At 42.6% G+C, this 17,434-nt stretch overlaps 1 protein-coding gene across 3 annotated transcripts in view; it reads left to right on the plus strand.

The window, feature by feature from the left end:
* UNC5D (unc-5 netrin receptor D) overlaps nucleotides 1-17,434 on the plus strand; it is a 644,487-nt gene that overhangs the window by 562,402 nt on the left and 64,651 nt on the right. For 2 of the 3 annotated variants that reach the window (XM_070781382.1, XM_070781383.1), the window contains 3 exons: nucleotides 193-378; nucleotides 4,789-5,166; nucleotides 11,534-11,618. In XM_070781382.1, the coding sequence (XP_070637483.1) occupies nucleotides 193-378; nucleotides 4,789-5,166; nucleotides 11,534-11,618 (649 nt within the window). The remainder of the gene's footprint in view (nucleotides 1-192; nucleotides 379-4,788; nucleotides 5,167-11,533; nucleotides 11,619-17,434) is intronic. The other variant, XM_070781384.1, reaches the window with a different exon arrangement.

Raw genomic sequence — 17,434 nt, forward strand, 5'->3', positions numbered from 1 at the left:
CATCCCTTTGGTTTATACAAGGTCTTCTAGAACCTGATTATTGTTGGAGAGTCAACTCGCGACTAGCCACATCTGTCATGTTGCCTGATCCGTAGCTCCAAAAATTCCAAGAGTGTTTCATTCTGTGTCCTGGGGTGGCTTTTTGGCACTGTGCCCATGTTGGCCATTGAGGATTGCTTTTGTGTCTTTCAGGCATCGAGAATGCCAGTGACATCGCTTTGTACTCAGGCTTGGGTGCCGCGGTTGTGGCTGTTGCAGTCCTAGTCATCGGCATCACCCTGTACAGACGCAGCCAGAGTGACTATGGTGTGGACGTCATCGACTCTTCTGCATTGACAGGTGGCTTCCAGACCTTCAACTTCAAAACAGTCCGTCAAGGTCAGCGGCGTAGGGCCCCCAACAGCGCATCCTCAGGACCGTAGACTACACTCACACAGGACCCTCGTGCTCTTTGGTCCTGTGTGAGGGTGGCTCTTGGCACTGGGAGCCGCTCCAAAATTGTCTTCACACCTTAGGACGCCAGGTTTGATGCAGGAGTCTGTCTGAGTTCTTGGCTGCCCTGAGGACCAATGGGTCTCAATTACCTATTGTTGCTTAGTCACTCAGTCATGTCTGTTTTGCGACCCTGTAGACTGTACCCCACCAGGCTCCTCTGTCCATGAGATTTCCCAGGCAAGAGTACTGGAGTGGGTTAACATTTCCTTCTCTAGGGGATCTTTCCAAGCCAGGGATTGAACCTGAGTCTCCTGCACTGCAGGCAAATGCTTTACCACTGAGTCACCCAGGAAGCTCCTCGATTTACCATTACCCACATTTTAAATATGGCATGTCCATCTTTGATATGTAGTCAGTGCCTCAGGTCACCCAACTTTCTATTTTAACCAGCCTGCTTTGGGAATGTATGTTTAGTTAACTAAAATATTGATTATTCAAAGCTACAAACCAATGACTCTAACAGGCATATTTATTACACTGTTTATTAGATGGAGTTATTTTATTCAGTGGAGTTATTTCTATTTTAAATAAATAAAAGGATTTTAGAGGATGTATGATGGGCTAGTTAACCAGAGAAAAAATGAAATTCTCAGCCTAAATGACTCTCTGCCTTTGCCACCTTGAAGCAGTCTTCTGTTGGAAGGGAAGGAAAATTTATCATGTCAAACAATAGCAGTATTTCATTTTGAAAACAGAAGAGTCATTTGATTTTCTTCTACCAATTAACTCTGTTCCTGATTGGGAGACGGAGATGAGACATAAATGGCTTTTATTTTAGAAAAAATGGAACCGTCTCATTTCCATAGATGAAGTTTTCTACTTTGACCCTTGTGATCAATATTGTCACTTTTATTTCTGTTTATTGCTTGTGAGTAACACCTACAGTACAGGACAAGAAATCTTACTGCTTGGCAGTGATGGAGTAGGGATAGGATGGTGCAGTGGAAAGCCAAGCAGGCTAGGATGGGGAGATGGTGGGAGACACAAGCGACTTGACTGCTTACCACTCACTTCTGACACCTGGTGGCTCAGATGGTAAAGAATCTACCTTCTATGTGGGGGACCCGGTTTCCATCCCTGGGTTGGGAAGATCCCCTGGAGAAGGGCATAGCAACCCACTCCAGTATTCTTGCCTGGGGAATCTCACGGACAGAGGAGCCTGGGGGGCTACAGTGAATGGGGTCCCAAGAGTCGGATACGACTGAGCAACTAACACTTTGACGTTCTGGCACCTTGGCTTCTGGTCTAAGTCTGGTTGATCTCAGATAAAAACATGTCACCTCAATGTACTAAGCTTATGTGACTTAGTACATGTGACTGATTTTGGCTGTGCTGGGTCTTCACTGCTGTGTGCAGACTTCTCTTCTAGTTGTGGCAAGTGGGGCTACTCTAAAGTCGTGGTGCCCAAGCTTCTCACTGCGGTGGCTTCCCTTGTGGCAGAGCATGGGCTCTAGGGTCTTCCAGCTTCAGTAACTGCCGCGCCCGGGCTCTGGAGCACAGACTCAATAGTTACAGCGCACAGGCTTAATTGTTCTACAACATGTGGGATTTTCCTAGACCAGGGATCAGACTCCTGTCTCCTGCATTGGCAGGCAGATTCTTTACCACTGAGCCACCAGGGAAGTTCAGTATATATGATTTAATTAGAAGTATATCCAGTGAACTAGTGGCTCAGACGATAAAGCGTCTGCCTGCAGTGCAGGAGACCCAGGTTCGATCCCTGGGTTGGGAAGATCCCCTGGAGAAGGAATGGCAACCCTCTCCAGTACTCTTGCCTGGAAAATTCCGTGGACTAAGGAGCCTGGTAGGCTATAGTCCATGGGGTTGCAAAGAGTCAGACACGACTGAGCGACTTCACTTCACTTCATCCAAGGAACTAGTCTTGCGACTGTGTAAGAAACTAAAATTGTATCTCCATCAAATCATAAGATATCACTGTCTCAGACCTTACCAGTTAAAAACAGAATACACAGTAGGGTGGGTGGCAGCTTTGTGTGTAAATTCAGAGGCTCTGAAATCAGATTTGAATCCAAAATTGCTGTAAAACCTAGTAAATCAGTTATTCTGTCTGTCTCAATTTTTCCAGCTGTAAAATGGACATACTAACATCTATCTCAGGGGGGCCTTGTGAGGGTGAAACCGCCTGGAATAACCTGGCTTATAATACCTTGGCTTAAGGTACTCAGTCAATGTAGAGCACATCCTTCTAGAAGCTGGCTGTCTCCTCATACCTTGACAGAGGACACCAGTGAGTTCCGCAGAGCAGCAGGTGGTGGGTGAGAGGGGCGGTTCCCTGATCGGAGCATCTGGGGAAGGCTGACTTGGATAAGCTGATACATCTTATTACCATGAGGCATCTCAGAATGTAGGAAACTTATACTGTGACTCTCTCAGAGAGTATGTAGCCTTTCCAAACTTATTTTTACCATTTTCTTTAACCAAGAACTCACAAAACTAGTGATACCAACAGAAGCCCCTTATCCAAATTCTACTCTCCCCTGCATTCACGGTGAGGCTATGCCTTACATGGGTGCTCTGTTGTCTTCATGACATCCCTTCTTGAGCAAATATGATTGGAGCCCCAGCAGGGTGAACAGTGAGATTTAATAGAATGTCAGAGAGTAGACCAGGGCCTTGAAAAGGACATCCAAAGAGAAACTTGCGGTCACTGGGGAATTATCTTCAGTCAGACTTAAATCAAGTTGGCCACCAACTTTATATGTGTATGTGTGTGTGTATTTTTCATATATATACACATACACAAACATACACATATGTATGTGTGTATAGTGATAGGCAATTAAGACTTAAGTCTAACTCTAGGAAATGTTTTTGCTTCTTGACTTTACATAAGATAGCAGGGTCTTCTAACAGTAGCCAGAAATTAAACGTTAGAAGGTGAGGACGTGAGAGAAAACAGCCATGAGACCAAGAGAGATGCTTTTTCAGGCACCAGTGGAAACCCCTGCTCCAAACTTTTCAGATGTGAGATGGTTCTTCCATCCTGCTTCTTGCTTCATAACCCAGAGTAAGGCTGGTATCTGTAAAGTTTAGTGCAGTTCTGTTAAAAAGCTCAGCTCCTTATAATATAAAAAGATCCTCAAACATGGAAAAATGCCTCATCAAGGTGCTTTTACATCTATAAGGTATTTCATCTCATTTTGAACCTGCTCCTCTGTGATTTGGGATTCTTAGAGCGTCAGAACAAAGAGGTGGGAAAAGTCAGGGTTATAGATTTCCTGCTGGTGTTGTTACAAATTATGAAAATGGAAAAACAATAGAAGCTAATAGGATATGGTCTGAAATGGCAACATTTTCCAAAATATCACATGCGAAACATTTTTGTCAGGCCCCAAAGGAAAATGGTTTAATGTGTTTTGGGTTTCAATTTGAGATGTCACATTGATGGACTGATATGGGCAGGAAGTTTGGAACTGAGGGTTATTTTGTTATTTACTAATAAATGAGATTACTTCATCACAAGAAAATATCACAGCGAATTTAATATTTGGGCATAGAAAAAAAATGGTTATGTCCCAGCCGATGAGAAAGTCCAATTTCTCATGTTTTTGTAAGGATTATTTTTCTCCATTTGTTTTGAGTCAGAAAGAAACCATTCTCAGCTGCTCCCCTTGTGGAAGCTGGGATCCTCTGTGCCTCTCAGAGTGACATTCATGTTATCAGAGTGAATTGGCTGCTCAGACATGGAGCAGCTCGTGAAGCCCCCTGACCCTTTTGCTCTGAGGACACATTTCCTCCCCCAGAAACTGCCCAGAATTCCATGGGAGACGTGTTGGCACCCACGCCACCTCGGTTATAAACAGCACCACCTCGTCACCATGCTGTGTCATCTCTTTGCCATTTAAACTGAACAGATGTTATTTTTGCTCCAAACTGGATTGAAAAACATCTTTCTTTCCTCTTTTATTTTTTTAGAAGCTCCTCTTTGCCAGTTAAAATAATCCCGTAAACAATCATACCTGAGTAAGTTGCCTGGTGGAGTGCCAGAAATAATTGTTTTGAAAGGATAGCACATAAAGAGCTCGAGAAAAGGATGAGTTAGATCGGCACCATTCGGGAAATTGACTGCAAAAGCCAGAGCTCCTGATTCTGAGGCTCTGGACACTATTGATCAGCCTGTTAGAGACACTTTAGATGCCCAGGGCGGGTCTGAGGGGTCAGCCGTGACCCGGGCGGCTGGTGAGCACGTGCAGCGTAGTTTGTAGAAGCATGTGAAGGAGTAACTATGGTGCTTTACAGCTTCTGAGTGACAGATCCATCTTCTCTGACCAGGTAACTCCCTGCTCTTGAACCCCTCCATGCAACCGGACCTGACAGTGAGCCGAACGTACAGTGGGCCCATCTGTCTACAGGACCCCCTGGACAAGGAGCTCATGACGGAGTCCTCACTCTTTAACCCTTTGTCGGACATCAAAGTCAAAGTGCAGAGCTCGTTCATGGTCTCCCTGGGAGTGTCCGAGCGAGCCGAGTACCACGGCAAGAATCATTCCGGGACTTTCCCCCACGGAAACAACCGCAGCTTCACGACAGTGCATGCCAGAAATAAGACGCCCTACATCCAGAACTTGTCATCACTCCCTACACGGACCGAGCTGAGGACCACGGGTGTCTTTGGCCATTTGGGAGGACGCTTAGTAATGCCAAATACAGGTGGGTGGTAAGTGTGCGTTTGTGTATCTTCTAGCGTTTGTTTGAATGTATTATATTTACATGATGATGTCCCGTAAGGTCCATTTTTAAGATCTTGACTCTTCCGGTGTCAGAGTGAACACCACCATAGCTCCGGAAGTTGGCTTGATTTACACGGCAAGCCAGAAGCAGCGCTGACATTACACTTTGCCGTCTGCATCTCAGCATGGACCATACACTCCATCAGATGCCCTGTTAGGGCTGACAGCCATGCTGGCTCGGAAGTTTTGGGTGGTCCCTAGAGTTTAAGCCCCTTGAATTATATTTCCTAGAACACGGTCAGGAAGCACTGAAAACATTCTTTGATATGACTGCCAAATACTGTGTTTATAGTGAAGCGTGGTTTACAGACAAGTTGATAGATGAGTGAAATGACACCCGAACTTCCTCAGTAACTGACCTGATGAATAATCAGCGTCCATCACCCCTGCTATCATGTTGCTTTATGATGAGCAGTGATGAGGGTTCCTTTTGGGGTTGCTGTTCTGAATTCAAGCTCGGATCCTTGGCTATGTAGTTCAAGACTGCCTAAGAGTGTTTTCTTCCTTTTGGTTGGAAGATTTTCATGTTGTTTTGACGTGTACAGCCCAGATAACTTTGACTCTACCTATGCATTAGTCTTCAGAGCTGCCATCTAAGATGTGGGATGGAGGAAGAGAACAATCCCCAACACCACCCACCCCCCCGCCCCACCCCCGGCCCACTATCTGAGCAACGAGATTTAGGGAGTGCTCTAAATCATTGCTGTTGGCTGAGAAGAGAGGGAAAATGCCAGATCTGCCATTGTTGTTAAAGATCTGGATAGCATTGAGCTGGGACCAGCAGGGCCTTAGCAGATTTCTCTGTAGGGTAGAACAAACCCACCTCAAATATCAAGCATTTTATCTTGTACAGTGAATTCTGTAGTTGGACTAGTCAGACGCTACTGTTCTACTGCCTGACCTTCTAAGTAGATTAGTGACTTGTGCCTGCGTTTGTTCCAAGTTGATGATTGGTTTTCCTATATCCTTTGGTTCATTAAAAACTTAATTTCAAGGAAACAGCCCTCCAATGCAGACCCAATAATGATGTTGTATTCTAAATTTCCAATTCTCTAAATCTTCCTCCATGAGTAGGACGTGGTAAGAATCTTTTTTCACACATGTAGGATGCCCTCCTCCTGGTGAGATATGACGGACAGGAGGTCCACGTGTAAGGAGCAGGTGGCTGTATTTACCAGGTACCCTTCTTGTTTACTTCCCTGGTGGCTCAGACATCAAGGAGTTTGCCTGCAATGTGGGAGACCCGGGTTCGATCCCTGGATTGGGAAGATCCCCTGGAGGAGGAAATGGTTACCCACTCCAGTATTAGTGCCTGGAAAAATCCCATGGATGGAGGAGACTGGCAGGCGACAGTCCGTGGGCTCGCGAAGAGTCACACACGACTGAGCGGCTTCACTTCTTGTTTAGTTGCTGAGTCATGTCCGACTCTTCCGTGACCCCTTAGAAAAAGAATCTGTGATTGGAAACGTAGGATCTAGAAAAGGTAAAGATGCAGAACCTGCCCTTTTGAAGAGAAGAGTATGTATACACATCAGAATTATGAGTTTGCGTATTGAGTTTTTGTACCTTTGTATTATTTCCACTTTCCTACCTAGTGGCTGGCACTTAGGTGGCTCTCAGTAGTTGCTGGTTGAATAGACTGGTCCCGTCCTCGTCTGTGTGTGTAGGAAGGGAGTGCCGGGATCCATCCATTTATCACCTATATTTGTTCAATGTTCATCATAGAACGGGAAATGAAATCATGACGACAGACTTTTTTCTTGCTTCCCTTCTGACTTGAGAAGCATTTAGGTTGACAACCCAAAGTTCCAGTAGCGTTATCTATGATTCCCAAACAACTCTGTGAAGGGGCGTTTTCAGAGCTCTGCACGAGAAGCCCTAGACCAGACTGAAGCTGTTCATTGGGAATGAATTTGAGAAAAAAATAAGTGCAGGGAATTGAAACATATGCTCTGTTATTTGCAGAACATAAATGTAAAATATGCCCTGGGGAGCTAAAGTATAAAGAAGAGAGGCTTGGAAATTAAATTGTTCCCATGCTATCCATCCCAAATTACTGTGGGGTGCCTGGCAGTGGTTTGTGAGAAAGGTTGGCAGCAGTCCCCACACTCTAAAAATCATTTATTATGCAAAATAGGAACCAAAAAACTCAGGTGGTTCTGTTGTCCTATCAAATAAAAGGCTGTCAGGATAGGTGGAGTTTGGGGGAGAGTATATCCTTTAATCAGAAATAATGTGTTGAATGACTTGTTGGATACATCTTTAGGGGACCACAAGTGTGAAGAGTTCCTACAGAGCCTTCATTCTTCATAAAATATAATTTGCCACCAGCACCATCAGCTCCCACGACCTCTGGTGTTCGACTATCTTCAGTTTCCACGTACAATTTAGATAATAAGTGGGGGAGGGAAGTATGTTTAAAGGATCATCATACAACTTCTGATTGAAGGAAAGACGGGATCGTTTAAAGCTCCAGTGATCCTACACATTCAGATTGAATTTCGGTGTATTATGAATAATGTTTCAATCTACACACAAGGAATTAAGCTGACTTGAAAGGAATGTGATATGATCTGCTCTGCAAACAGCCCTTCCTCAAAAGTCCATATGCATATTTATTCTGACTGTCAGGCCCTGATGATCTGCAGAAGACTGCATGTCTCAAAGCCTGGCTGTTTTTTATTTTTATTTTTTATTTTATTTTTACTGAAAGTTTTCAATTCTGTTCATTCATTCATATATTCATGATTTATTTTCTGAGAGCTTACTCTCTGCCAGGCATTGGGCCACATGTTACAGATGTAATAAACCCTTCGCTTCAGTTCAGTTCAGTCACTCAGTCGTGTCCGACTCTTTGTGACCCCATGAATCGCAGCACGCCAGGCCTCCCTGTCCATCACCAACTCCCGGAGTTCACTCAGACTCACATCCATCGAGTCAGTGATGCCATCCAACCATCTCATCCTCTGTCGTCCCCTTCTCCTCCTGCCCCCAATCCCTCCCAGCATCAGAGTCTTTTCCAATGAGTCAACTCTTCGCATGAGGTGGCCAAAGTACTGGAGTTTCAGCTTTAGCATCATTCCTTCCAAAGAAATCCCAGGGCTGATCTCCTTCAGAATGGACTGTTTGGATCTCCTTGCAGTCCAAGGGACTCTCAAGAGTCTTCTCCAACACCACAGTTCAAAAGCATCAATTCTTCGGTGCTCAGCCTTCTTCACAATCCAACTCTCACATCCATACATGACCACTGGAAAAATCATAGCCTTGACTAGATGGACCTTTGTTGGCAAAGTAATGTCTCTGCTTTTGAATATGCTATCTAGGTTGGTCATAACTTTCCTTCCAAGGAGTAAACGTCTTTTAATTTCATGGCTGCAGTCACCATCCACAGTGATTTTGGAGTGCTTTTTTTTAAAAAAAAAAAAAAAACACTCTGTATGATTTTATTTGAAAATTTAGAAAAGACAAACTAATCAACATGTCAGAAAGCAAATAAATGATCGTCTGGGTTGGTGATCGAACTGACTACTGAAGGGTGCGAGGGGGCTTTCTGCGGCAGTGGAATATTCTATCTTGACTGTGATGGTAACATGAGCGTATGCACTTGCCCCAAAACTCGTTAATTTGTATAACTTAGGCGTGTGAATTATACCTCAATCAGGGAATAGAGAAAAATGTGAAATGGGAGCACAACAGAGCTCTTTTGGGTTAATTGCTCAGATGGCATTATTTCTTATGGTGACACTCTGTGCTCTGTCTCTAAATAAGGTCTAAATGTCTCTTATCATCATAGTCTAAAACAGAGGCAACAGAGAGAAGTGTGATGGCAAACTAACAATACAGAATGTCTAGGGTTGACATTTACACACACTGAATATCACACGTATAATTTCTGCTCCCCAGCAGGGAAGGATGTAATGGAGCCCACTTCATTTGGCAGCTACATTTAAGGAAGGATGGGCAATTAAAGGAGAAAACTGATCAGAGGCCACTGAGTATGGCAATTACTGTTCTCCTACTGTTGACATTAGGGTCTGGAATATAAATAGATACCCTAGCTGAAAAGCTGTGAGCAAGATTTAAATGGGCCTCATTTTTAGTGAAAGACACTGATGATAACTAGCGTGTTACTGAATAATGTTCATAAATGTGAACCACACAACTTGTTTTGCCATGAGTCTTCCATTCCTCGATCCTATAGCAGTGAACAGGAACATGGAAGGATATCAGTAAAGTCTGCCATCTCTAGATGTAAATTTATCAGCAGCAGCCTGAAAGCTTCCTGTGTAATTACATTAGCTCTAATGAAAGGAGAAAAGGTGAGTGCTGCATTATTCAAAGGATACCCTGAGATTTTACTTTGTCAAGATCTTAACTGTGTCTCTATTTCATTTCTTTTTATAAGCAAGAAGCTACATTAAAGAGACTCTCTGCCCTCTCTAGACTGTTCCCTTTTGGCCAAACTGAAATAGTAACTTCATAGCATTCAGGAGAGAAGAGAGGAATTTCCCAGAGTGGTATGAGGTGCCTTCCTGTGCCCACCCCACCTGAGTTTTCTTTCAATTTGACATTGATATGAATACAGCTAAGTTCTCTTTAGCCTTAATCTTTTCTAGCGTCTGTTTGGAAATACGGAGCCAAATAGTAGCTACACAGAATCTTCAGTTCCTAAGCTTATTCACAGGTTTTCCCTCCTTCAGTTCTCTTGACAAAACACACTCCTCCATCAGTCACCTCCCTAAACTGACTTTAAGATGCACCCTTTAGAAGACAGTTACACACCAGGCTCCAGCAAAAATGTTAAATGTCTCACTCATCATCCTAGATACCTTTTCAGGAAATGAGTGGATAGAAAGAAACCAGAGAAATACCTTTTAAATTTTAGAGCTGACTAACTGATACAGGAAGAATTGATGCTTTTGAACTGTGGTGTTGGAGAAGACTCTTGAGAGTCCCTTGGGCTGCAAGGAGATCCCACCAGTCCATCCTAAAGGAGACCAGTCCTGCGTGTTCTTTGGAAGGACTGATGTTGAAGCTGAAACTCCAGTACTTTGGCCACCTCATGCGAAGAGTTGACTCACTGGAAAAGACTCTGATGCTGGGAGAGATTGGGGGCAGGAGGAGAAGGGGACGCCAGAGGATGAGATGGCTGGATGGCATCACCGACTTGATGGACGTGAGTTTGAGTGAACTCCAGGAGTTGGTGATGGGCAGGGAGGCCTGGCGTGCTGTGGTTCATGGGGTCGCAAAGAGTCGGACACAACTGAGCGACTGAACTGAACTGAACTGATACACTGAAATTCTTAATCTCAGATACATATGATAGTGCTGGGTGTCAGGATACCTAATCTTATAAGAGACTTTTTACAATGCCAGGAAGGCTTTAATTTTTGAAATTTCTATTTATTGACGTATAGTTGACTTACAGTGTTCGTGTTAAGTTCTGCTGAACAGCAAAGTGATTCCTTTGTGTGTGTGTATATATATACACACACACACACATGCATTCTTTTTCATTATGGCTTAGCCCAGCATATTGAAGGTAGTTCCCTGTTCTATACAGTAGGACCTTGTTACTTATCCATTCTATATACAGTAGTTTGCATTTGTTAATCCCAAATCGTCCTTCCCTGCCCCATTCCCCCTTAGCAACCGCAAGTCTGTCCTCTATGTCTGTAAGTCTGTCTGTTTTGTGCCATGTATAGCTCCCACGTATAAGTGATATCATATGTTTCTCTTTCTCTCACTTTTCTTGGTAATCTCTAGATCCATACATATTGCTGCAAATGCCACTATTTCATTTTTTATGGCTAATATTCTAGTGTGTGTATACACACACACATCTTCTTTATCCATTCATCTATTGATGGGCACTTGGGTTGTTTCCATGTCTTGGCTGTTGTAAATAGTGCTGCTGAGAACATAGGAGTGCAGGTATCTTTTTGAATTACAGTTGTCTCTGGACATATGCCCGGGAGTGAGATTGCTAGATTTTATGATGACTCTCTTTTTAATTTTCTGAGGCACCTCCATACTATTGTCCATAATAGCTGTACCGATTTACATTAGAAAGACTTTAAGTAAAAATCTGAGTATACACTTGAATGATATGCCCTTCTATATGTTACTGAAGGAAGCAATATCTTGTTATTATTTTGCACTTTGTGAAACTCCTGTAAATTGCTGTGAGGTGGTCCATCTTTGAGAGCATCTGTAAGTTATTCACCTGAGGTGCTTCTGGATAACTGGAGAATCTACAAATAACTTCTTGGCTTTTTCTGTTTCAGGGGTGAGTTTACTGATACCACATGGAGCCATCCCAGAGGAGAATTCCTGGGAAATTTACATGTCCATCAACCAAGGTGAACCCAGGTAAGAGACAGAGAAGGATGGCATATTAATGAGATCTTGAGTATGAAGTGGAACTTCTGCAGAAAATCTGAAGTTATGAAGATAATGTGACATAGAGGTATGTGAGTGAGAGTGTAAGCTACTTGGACTGTAAAGAGGAAAAAAGCAATTGCAAACTTGTTGGCTTTCCGTTTGTAGTGCTACCCCAAGTCACCAACATCTAGATAGCAGACACCAAAACCAGTATATCAGTAACTGTGCTAAGTCACTTCAGTCGTGTCCGACTCTTTCGTGACCCCATGGACTGTAGCCCATCAGGCTCCTCTGTCCATGGGTTCTCCAGGCAAGAATACTGGAGTGGGTTGCTATTCCCTCCTCCCAGGGGATCTTCCCGACCCATGGATCTAACCTGTGTCTCTAAGGTCTCCTGCACTGGCAGGCAGGTTCTTTACCAATAGCACCACCATCAGTAGGGTTTCTCGACAAAGAGTCACTGTCTCACAGAAGCCTCCTCTCAAAAGAAAAACATATCCTCCTGGGGGTACTCTTTGGTTTTACACATTATGAAAAATTCAGAGAATAACTGCCTTGTGACCTTTTAGTATCAACAGAACACCTGCCCTATAGCCGAGAGACAATTTCTTAAGCAATTTTTCTCAAAGAAAAAAATAGTCTACACTTCAGTAGCTTTCAGATCTGACAAATTTCAGCAGCATTAAATTCAATTACGTGAACAAATACAAATCTTGCCTCATACTTTTTTAATGAAAGTAGCTGGTTATTTTGCTAGTTCAACTATGGTATTTCCAGAAATGTTGCCTTCCTCCACCTAAGATAAACCAAACTCCTCTTTAGAAAGCAATTTCTCTTATCAGCTAGATCTATATACCTCTGGCATTTTCAGTCATAACATCTTGGTTAGTTTAGAATAGATTTTGTTGTTAGCAAAAAAAAAAAAAATACACACACACATGAAAGAAAAACAGAGAAACAGATGGTTTGAACAGACTTTGATAGCTATCTCCATAATAGCATTTGTTTGTACCCAGTGGTTTTCACTTTCTGCTCTATGGGATTTGAGAAAAATGGAAGAAAAGGCTCTGCTAGTTGGCTGTTGGGGAGGAATTGCTTGTAAGCTATGTTGGGCTCTTGTGTTATCTGCTCAGTTCTGTAGACTGATGTCCTTTAGTTGGGCACCTGAAAACATTCCAGTATTGAAGTATCTGCACTTGGCAAAAGGGAAACCAAGAAGCAGACGTTTTATTCAAAAATCTCAACTAAGCAGACCTAAGAACAGACTTCTCTGGAATAGTCACCTTGTTTTTGTCTCTTTGGATGGATTTATTGAAGCAACTCTACCTGTTCAAAATTGAGGTCATGGTCAATTACACATAAGTGTCTAAATGCATCATCCTTCAAAAATCAGGTTTGAGGCAGAATCCAGGCAACCTTGCCTGAAAATCATGGTCTCTTGCAAACCCTCCTCCACTCTGCATCCTGTTCCCTTTGTGGTAATGAGTCCACAGAGCCTGTGTTCAGCTCTTTCTTCGCAAACCCATCCCTACTTTCTTCTACCACATTATGCGAGAACCAGCCCAGGAGTCTTTCACAAATTCAAAGGCACCTAATGCACAACTCACCCCAGTCCTCACCTCTTAGACCCTTCTTCTTAGGAGGGAAGAGCTAGATTGTGTCCAAAGACATCAAACATGCAAGGACTTAAATAAAAAGGCTCAAAAATGGGAGAACTAGCTCTTGGGATATCCTGAAGTGGAAAAAATACATAAAAATTTGCCAGAGCCCAAAGGCTTTGAAAGACAAATTTGGCCTCCTGGGATCACACCCTGCTAAGCTTTGCAAGTTTCAGGTTTATCTGTTTGCTTTATCCATCTGTAGCTAAGGTGTAAGTTCATTGCTGCCTTTCAGGAAGTTGGACAGAAATAGGAACAACGTCCAAAACTTCCCATCTATGAGGTGAGCATGTAACAGAGGATGGAGTAAAATTATAGGAAGCACACATTTCCATTTGCCAAAACCTTCCCAGCTGTTCCTGCCTCTCACGGAAATGGCTGGTCACTAAACTGCAGCCCACTTACCTTCCTTGGCTGTTCTCGCTCCTTTTTAAGGAGCTCCAAACTACATACTGAAAAATAACACTAAAAATAGTAAATGCCTTTTAGTTACTCTTTTTTTAAAGCTCATGTAAATTTTTTCCATGCTTGCTAGAGGGCTGCTCAGATCTGAGTTCTGCTTTTAATCCTGTGATTAATCAGGAGACCACTGATGTACCTATTTAGTGTCTTCTCTTTTCTTTGTGAGGTCACTTGAAAACCCATTTTCATCTTATGCCATCTGTCATTCTGAACTTGAGCTCAGATTAAGACCCATTTCCGCAAAGTTCGTAAAGCTGGAACACCACTGCTCTGACTTTTAGTTCAGAGGTGTGAGCGTTGGATTTTTCTGACTGCCCATCACTCCATACACAGCAAATTACAGTGGGATCTCCCCAACACCATCTTGATTCTGTGTTTGAAGGCTGCTCCCTTCTCCTATTGATGATACATTTCTGTTACTCTTTCCTGAGTTACATCCCTGGTGTAGCAGGGTGATGACTTAGTGGAACTATAACGGATAGCACAGATGCAAATACTTTAGCAGATGCCCAGGGATATAGCTGTGTGGAGTGAACCACAGACTCAGAACAAACCCCTATACTCAGATAGTCTCAGATATACTTAACATTTTGGTAAGTTTCAAGTGAGGTTGTTCTTTGTCTGAAGTGAGGTTGTTCTTTGTCTGAATTGAATGTGCCCTCTCTTTCTTAGAACATCCTACTTGCATACCTGGGAAATTTCCAAGAGGAGATTGTATTGAATTAGCCAAAAATTTTACTCAGATGTGACAGAAAATCCAAACAAAGTTTCTGACCAACCCAATACTTCCTGTTAGGTAGAATGATGTCACTTTCCTTCCTCAATGTTCCTGCTTTGTCTGTACTCTCAGACTTGAACCACCATCTTAATGAAGCTTTTCTAACCTCTTTTATCAGTCTGGATCTTTGGTTGGTCATAATGCTGCGGAAATAAACTCTGCTGACTTTGTGCGCATATAGGTACACATTAGTTTGCTAGGAGACCTTGCATCCTCGGAAAAGTACTTACCTCTTCTCAGTATAACTTGCAAGGTGCTCTCACATGCATTTAAGTCATTTAATCTCCCCAGTAACAAAAAAAGAGAGAGTTTTGTACAGATTTTGTGATGAGCAAAAAGATATAAAAAATGAAGTTTCCAAGAAAGGAAGCCGCTTTGCAAGGATGTATTACTCACCAGCTGAGCTGGGATTTCACTTCAGGATATCTGACTCCAATTCCATGGATCATGGACTAAAGGATGCCACCTCTCCTTGACATCAGAGACTTTAACAGCTTTCTGACCTTGCGTTACAAGGCTTAGCCCCTGGAATTGCTCTGTAAGAGAAGCAGACAGAATCAAGTTGAACATTCCTTAGACATCTACGGTGGTAAATTGCTGTTGTTACATTATAGCTGAGGGAAGAAAGGCTGGAAACAGGTGTCACATCAGTGCTGAAACTTAGCGGACATGATGTTCAGAGACTTTTGAGCTCGATGGCTAAGAGTGTGAGCTCAGGCATCCGAACCTTGGGTTCAGACTCACTGCTTTTATTCATGAGACCGCAGGTAAGTTAATGAAACTCTTTGTGGGTATAGAGTTGGTACTTAATCTATTAGAGATATTTATAGGATTGTATGATATATACAGTGATACTACAATCTTAAAGATGATAAAATAAGAAATCCTAATTAATACATTGTATTTGATAAAGTATTTTACCTATTAATACTTTAGATAAGTATATGTCCTTTAATCTTCTCATCCATCTGTATGGTAAACAATAATTATTCTTCTAATTTTGTAGATTTGAAAATTAAGACCAAGAAAACTTAGTACATTTGCCTCAGATGGCAGCAGGACTGGGCTCCAAAACAAAAGTTTTTGACTAATAATGTATTTTTAGACTGTGTCCCACTTTAAGGCATATTATTCTTGAGTCTGGTAAGACGTGTTTGATTGAGACACAGAGCTTATGCCTAACCATGGAAATACCATGAAACATACAGAGAGGGGTCCAGATTTGGGAAAGACAATGGTAACGTGATAATTCAATGTGGAATTATGGCGCAATAGAGAATTTCACAGAGAGCAGTGGGAAAATGGAGGAGACCTTAAGTCTATTCTAAGGATGGATTTACAGAGGGGGTAGAAGGGAAGGTGGATAAAAGATCAGTAGCACTTAGCCAGACAAAGAACAGTGTAAGGGTTATAAAACCCAGTGATTTCTAGCTCCAAGATAAATTTTCCAGTATTTCTATACAGTAGAAGGTAGGAAGGGGGTGGTTAAGAGTAAATAAATCCAGGCTTTATTATTATTATTCAGGTATAGTTGCTTTACAGTGTTGCTTTCTGCTGTATGACGAAATGAATCAGCCATATGTATACAACTTCTGGGACCTCCCTCCATCCCCCATCCCACCCCGCTAGGTCATCCGGGAGCACCAAGCTGAGCTCCCTGTGCTACCCAGCGGCTTCCCCCCAGCTATTTTATACAGAGTCATGTAGATCTGTCAGGCCTAATCTCCCAGGTCATTTCACACCTCTTCCCCTCCTACCAGCGTCCACACATCCTTTCTCTACATCTACATCTCTATTCCTGCCCTGCAAATAGTTCACCATTCTTTCTAAATTCCACATATATGTGTAAATATATGATATTTCTATGTCTGACTTACTTCACTCTGTGTAACAGTCTCTAGGTCCATCCACATCTCTACAGATGCCCAGTTGGGTTGCTTTTCATGGCTGAGTAATATTCTATTGTATATATATACCTCATCTTCTTTATCCATTTCTCTTTCAGTGGATATCTAGGTTGCTTCCAAGTCCTAGCCATGGTAAATAGTGCTGAAATGAACACTGGGGTGCATGTCTTTGTGAGTTATGGTTTTCTCAGGATATATGCTGGAGAAGGAAATGGCAACCCACTCCAGCATTCTTGCCTGGAGAGTCCCCTGGACAGAGGAGTCTGGAAGGCTATAGTCAATGGGGTCACAAGAGTTGACATGACTTAGTGACTAAACCACCACCACAAGGTGTATGTCCAGTAGTGGAATTGCTGGGTCATATGGTAGTTCTATTGTTTTTTAAGGAAGCTCCATGCTGTTCAGGTGTATAGCCAAGTAATTCAGTTTTTTTTTTTTTTTTTCAGATTCTTATTCCATTATAGGTTACAAGGGTTAGAATATAATTCCATGTGGTATATAATAAATCCTTGTCATTTATCTATTAATCCCAAGTTCCTAATTTATCTCTCCCCCTAGCTTTCCCTTTTGGTAACCATAAATTTGTTTTCTATGTCTGTGAGTCTGTTTCGTAGATTATTTTGCATTATTTTAGGTTGCACATATAAGTGGTATTTATTTTTATCTGACTGACTTCCCTGGCTCAGTCTCTTGTGGGGTTACTGCTCCTTTCTCCTGATGCCCACAAGGCTTTGTTTGTGCCCTCCCGGAGTCTGTTTTCCCAGACTTTCCTGTGGAAGTTCTGTAATCAAATCCCACTGGCCTTCAAAGTCAAATTCCCTGGGGTTCTCAGTCCCTTTGCTGGATCCTCAGGTTGGGAAATCTGTTGTGGGCCCTAGAATTTTTGCAACAGTGTGAGAACTTCTTTGGTCTAACCCTCCTCCAGTTTTGTGGGTCATCTGCTCTGTGACTCTATGGTGGGGCTAATGGCAACCTCCTCCAAGAGGACTTACACCACAT

This window comes from Bos indicus, chromosome 27, assembly GCF_029378745.1.
Source record: "Bos indicus isolate NIAB-ARS_2022 breed Sahiwal x Tharparkar chromosome 27, NIAB-ARS_B.indTharparkar_mat_pri_1.0, whole genome shotgun sequence".
Taxonomy (NCBI): Eukaryota; Metazoa; Chordata; class Mammalia; order Artiodactyla; family Bovidae; genus Bos; species Bos indicus.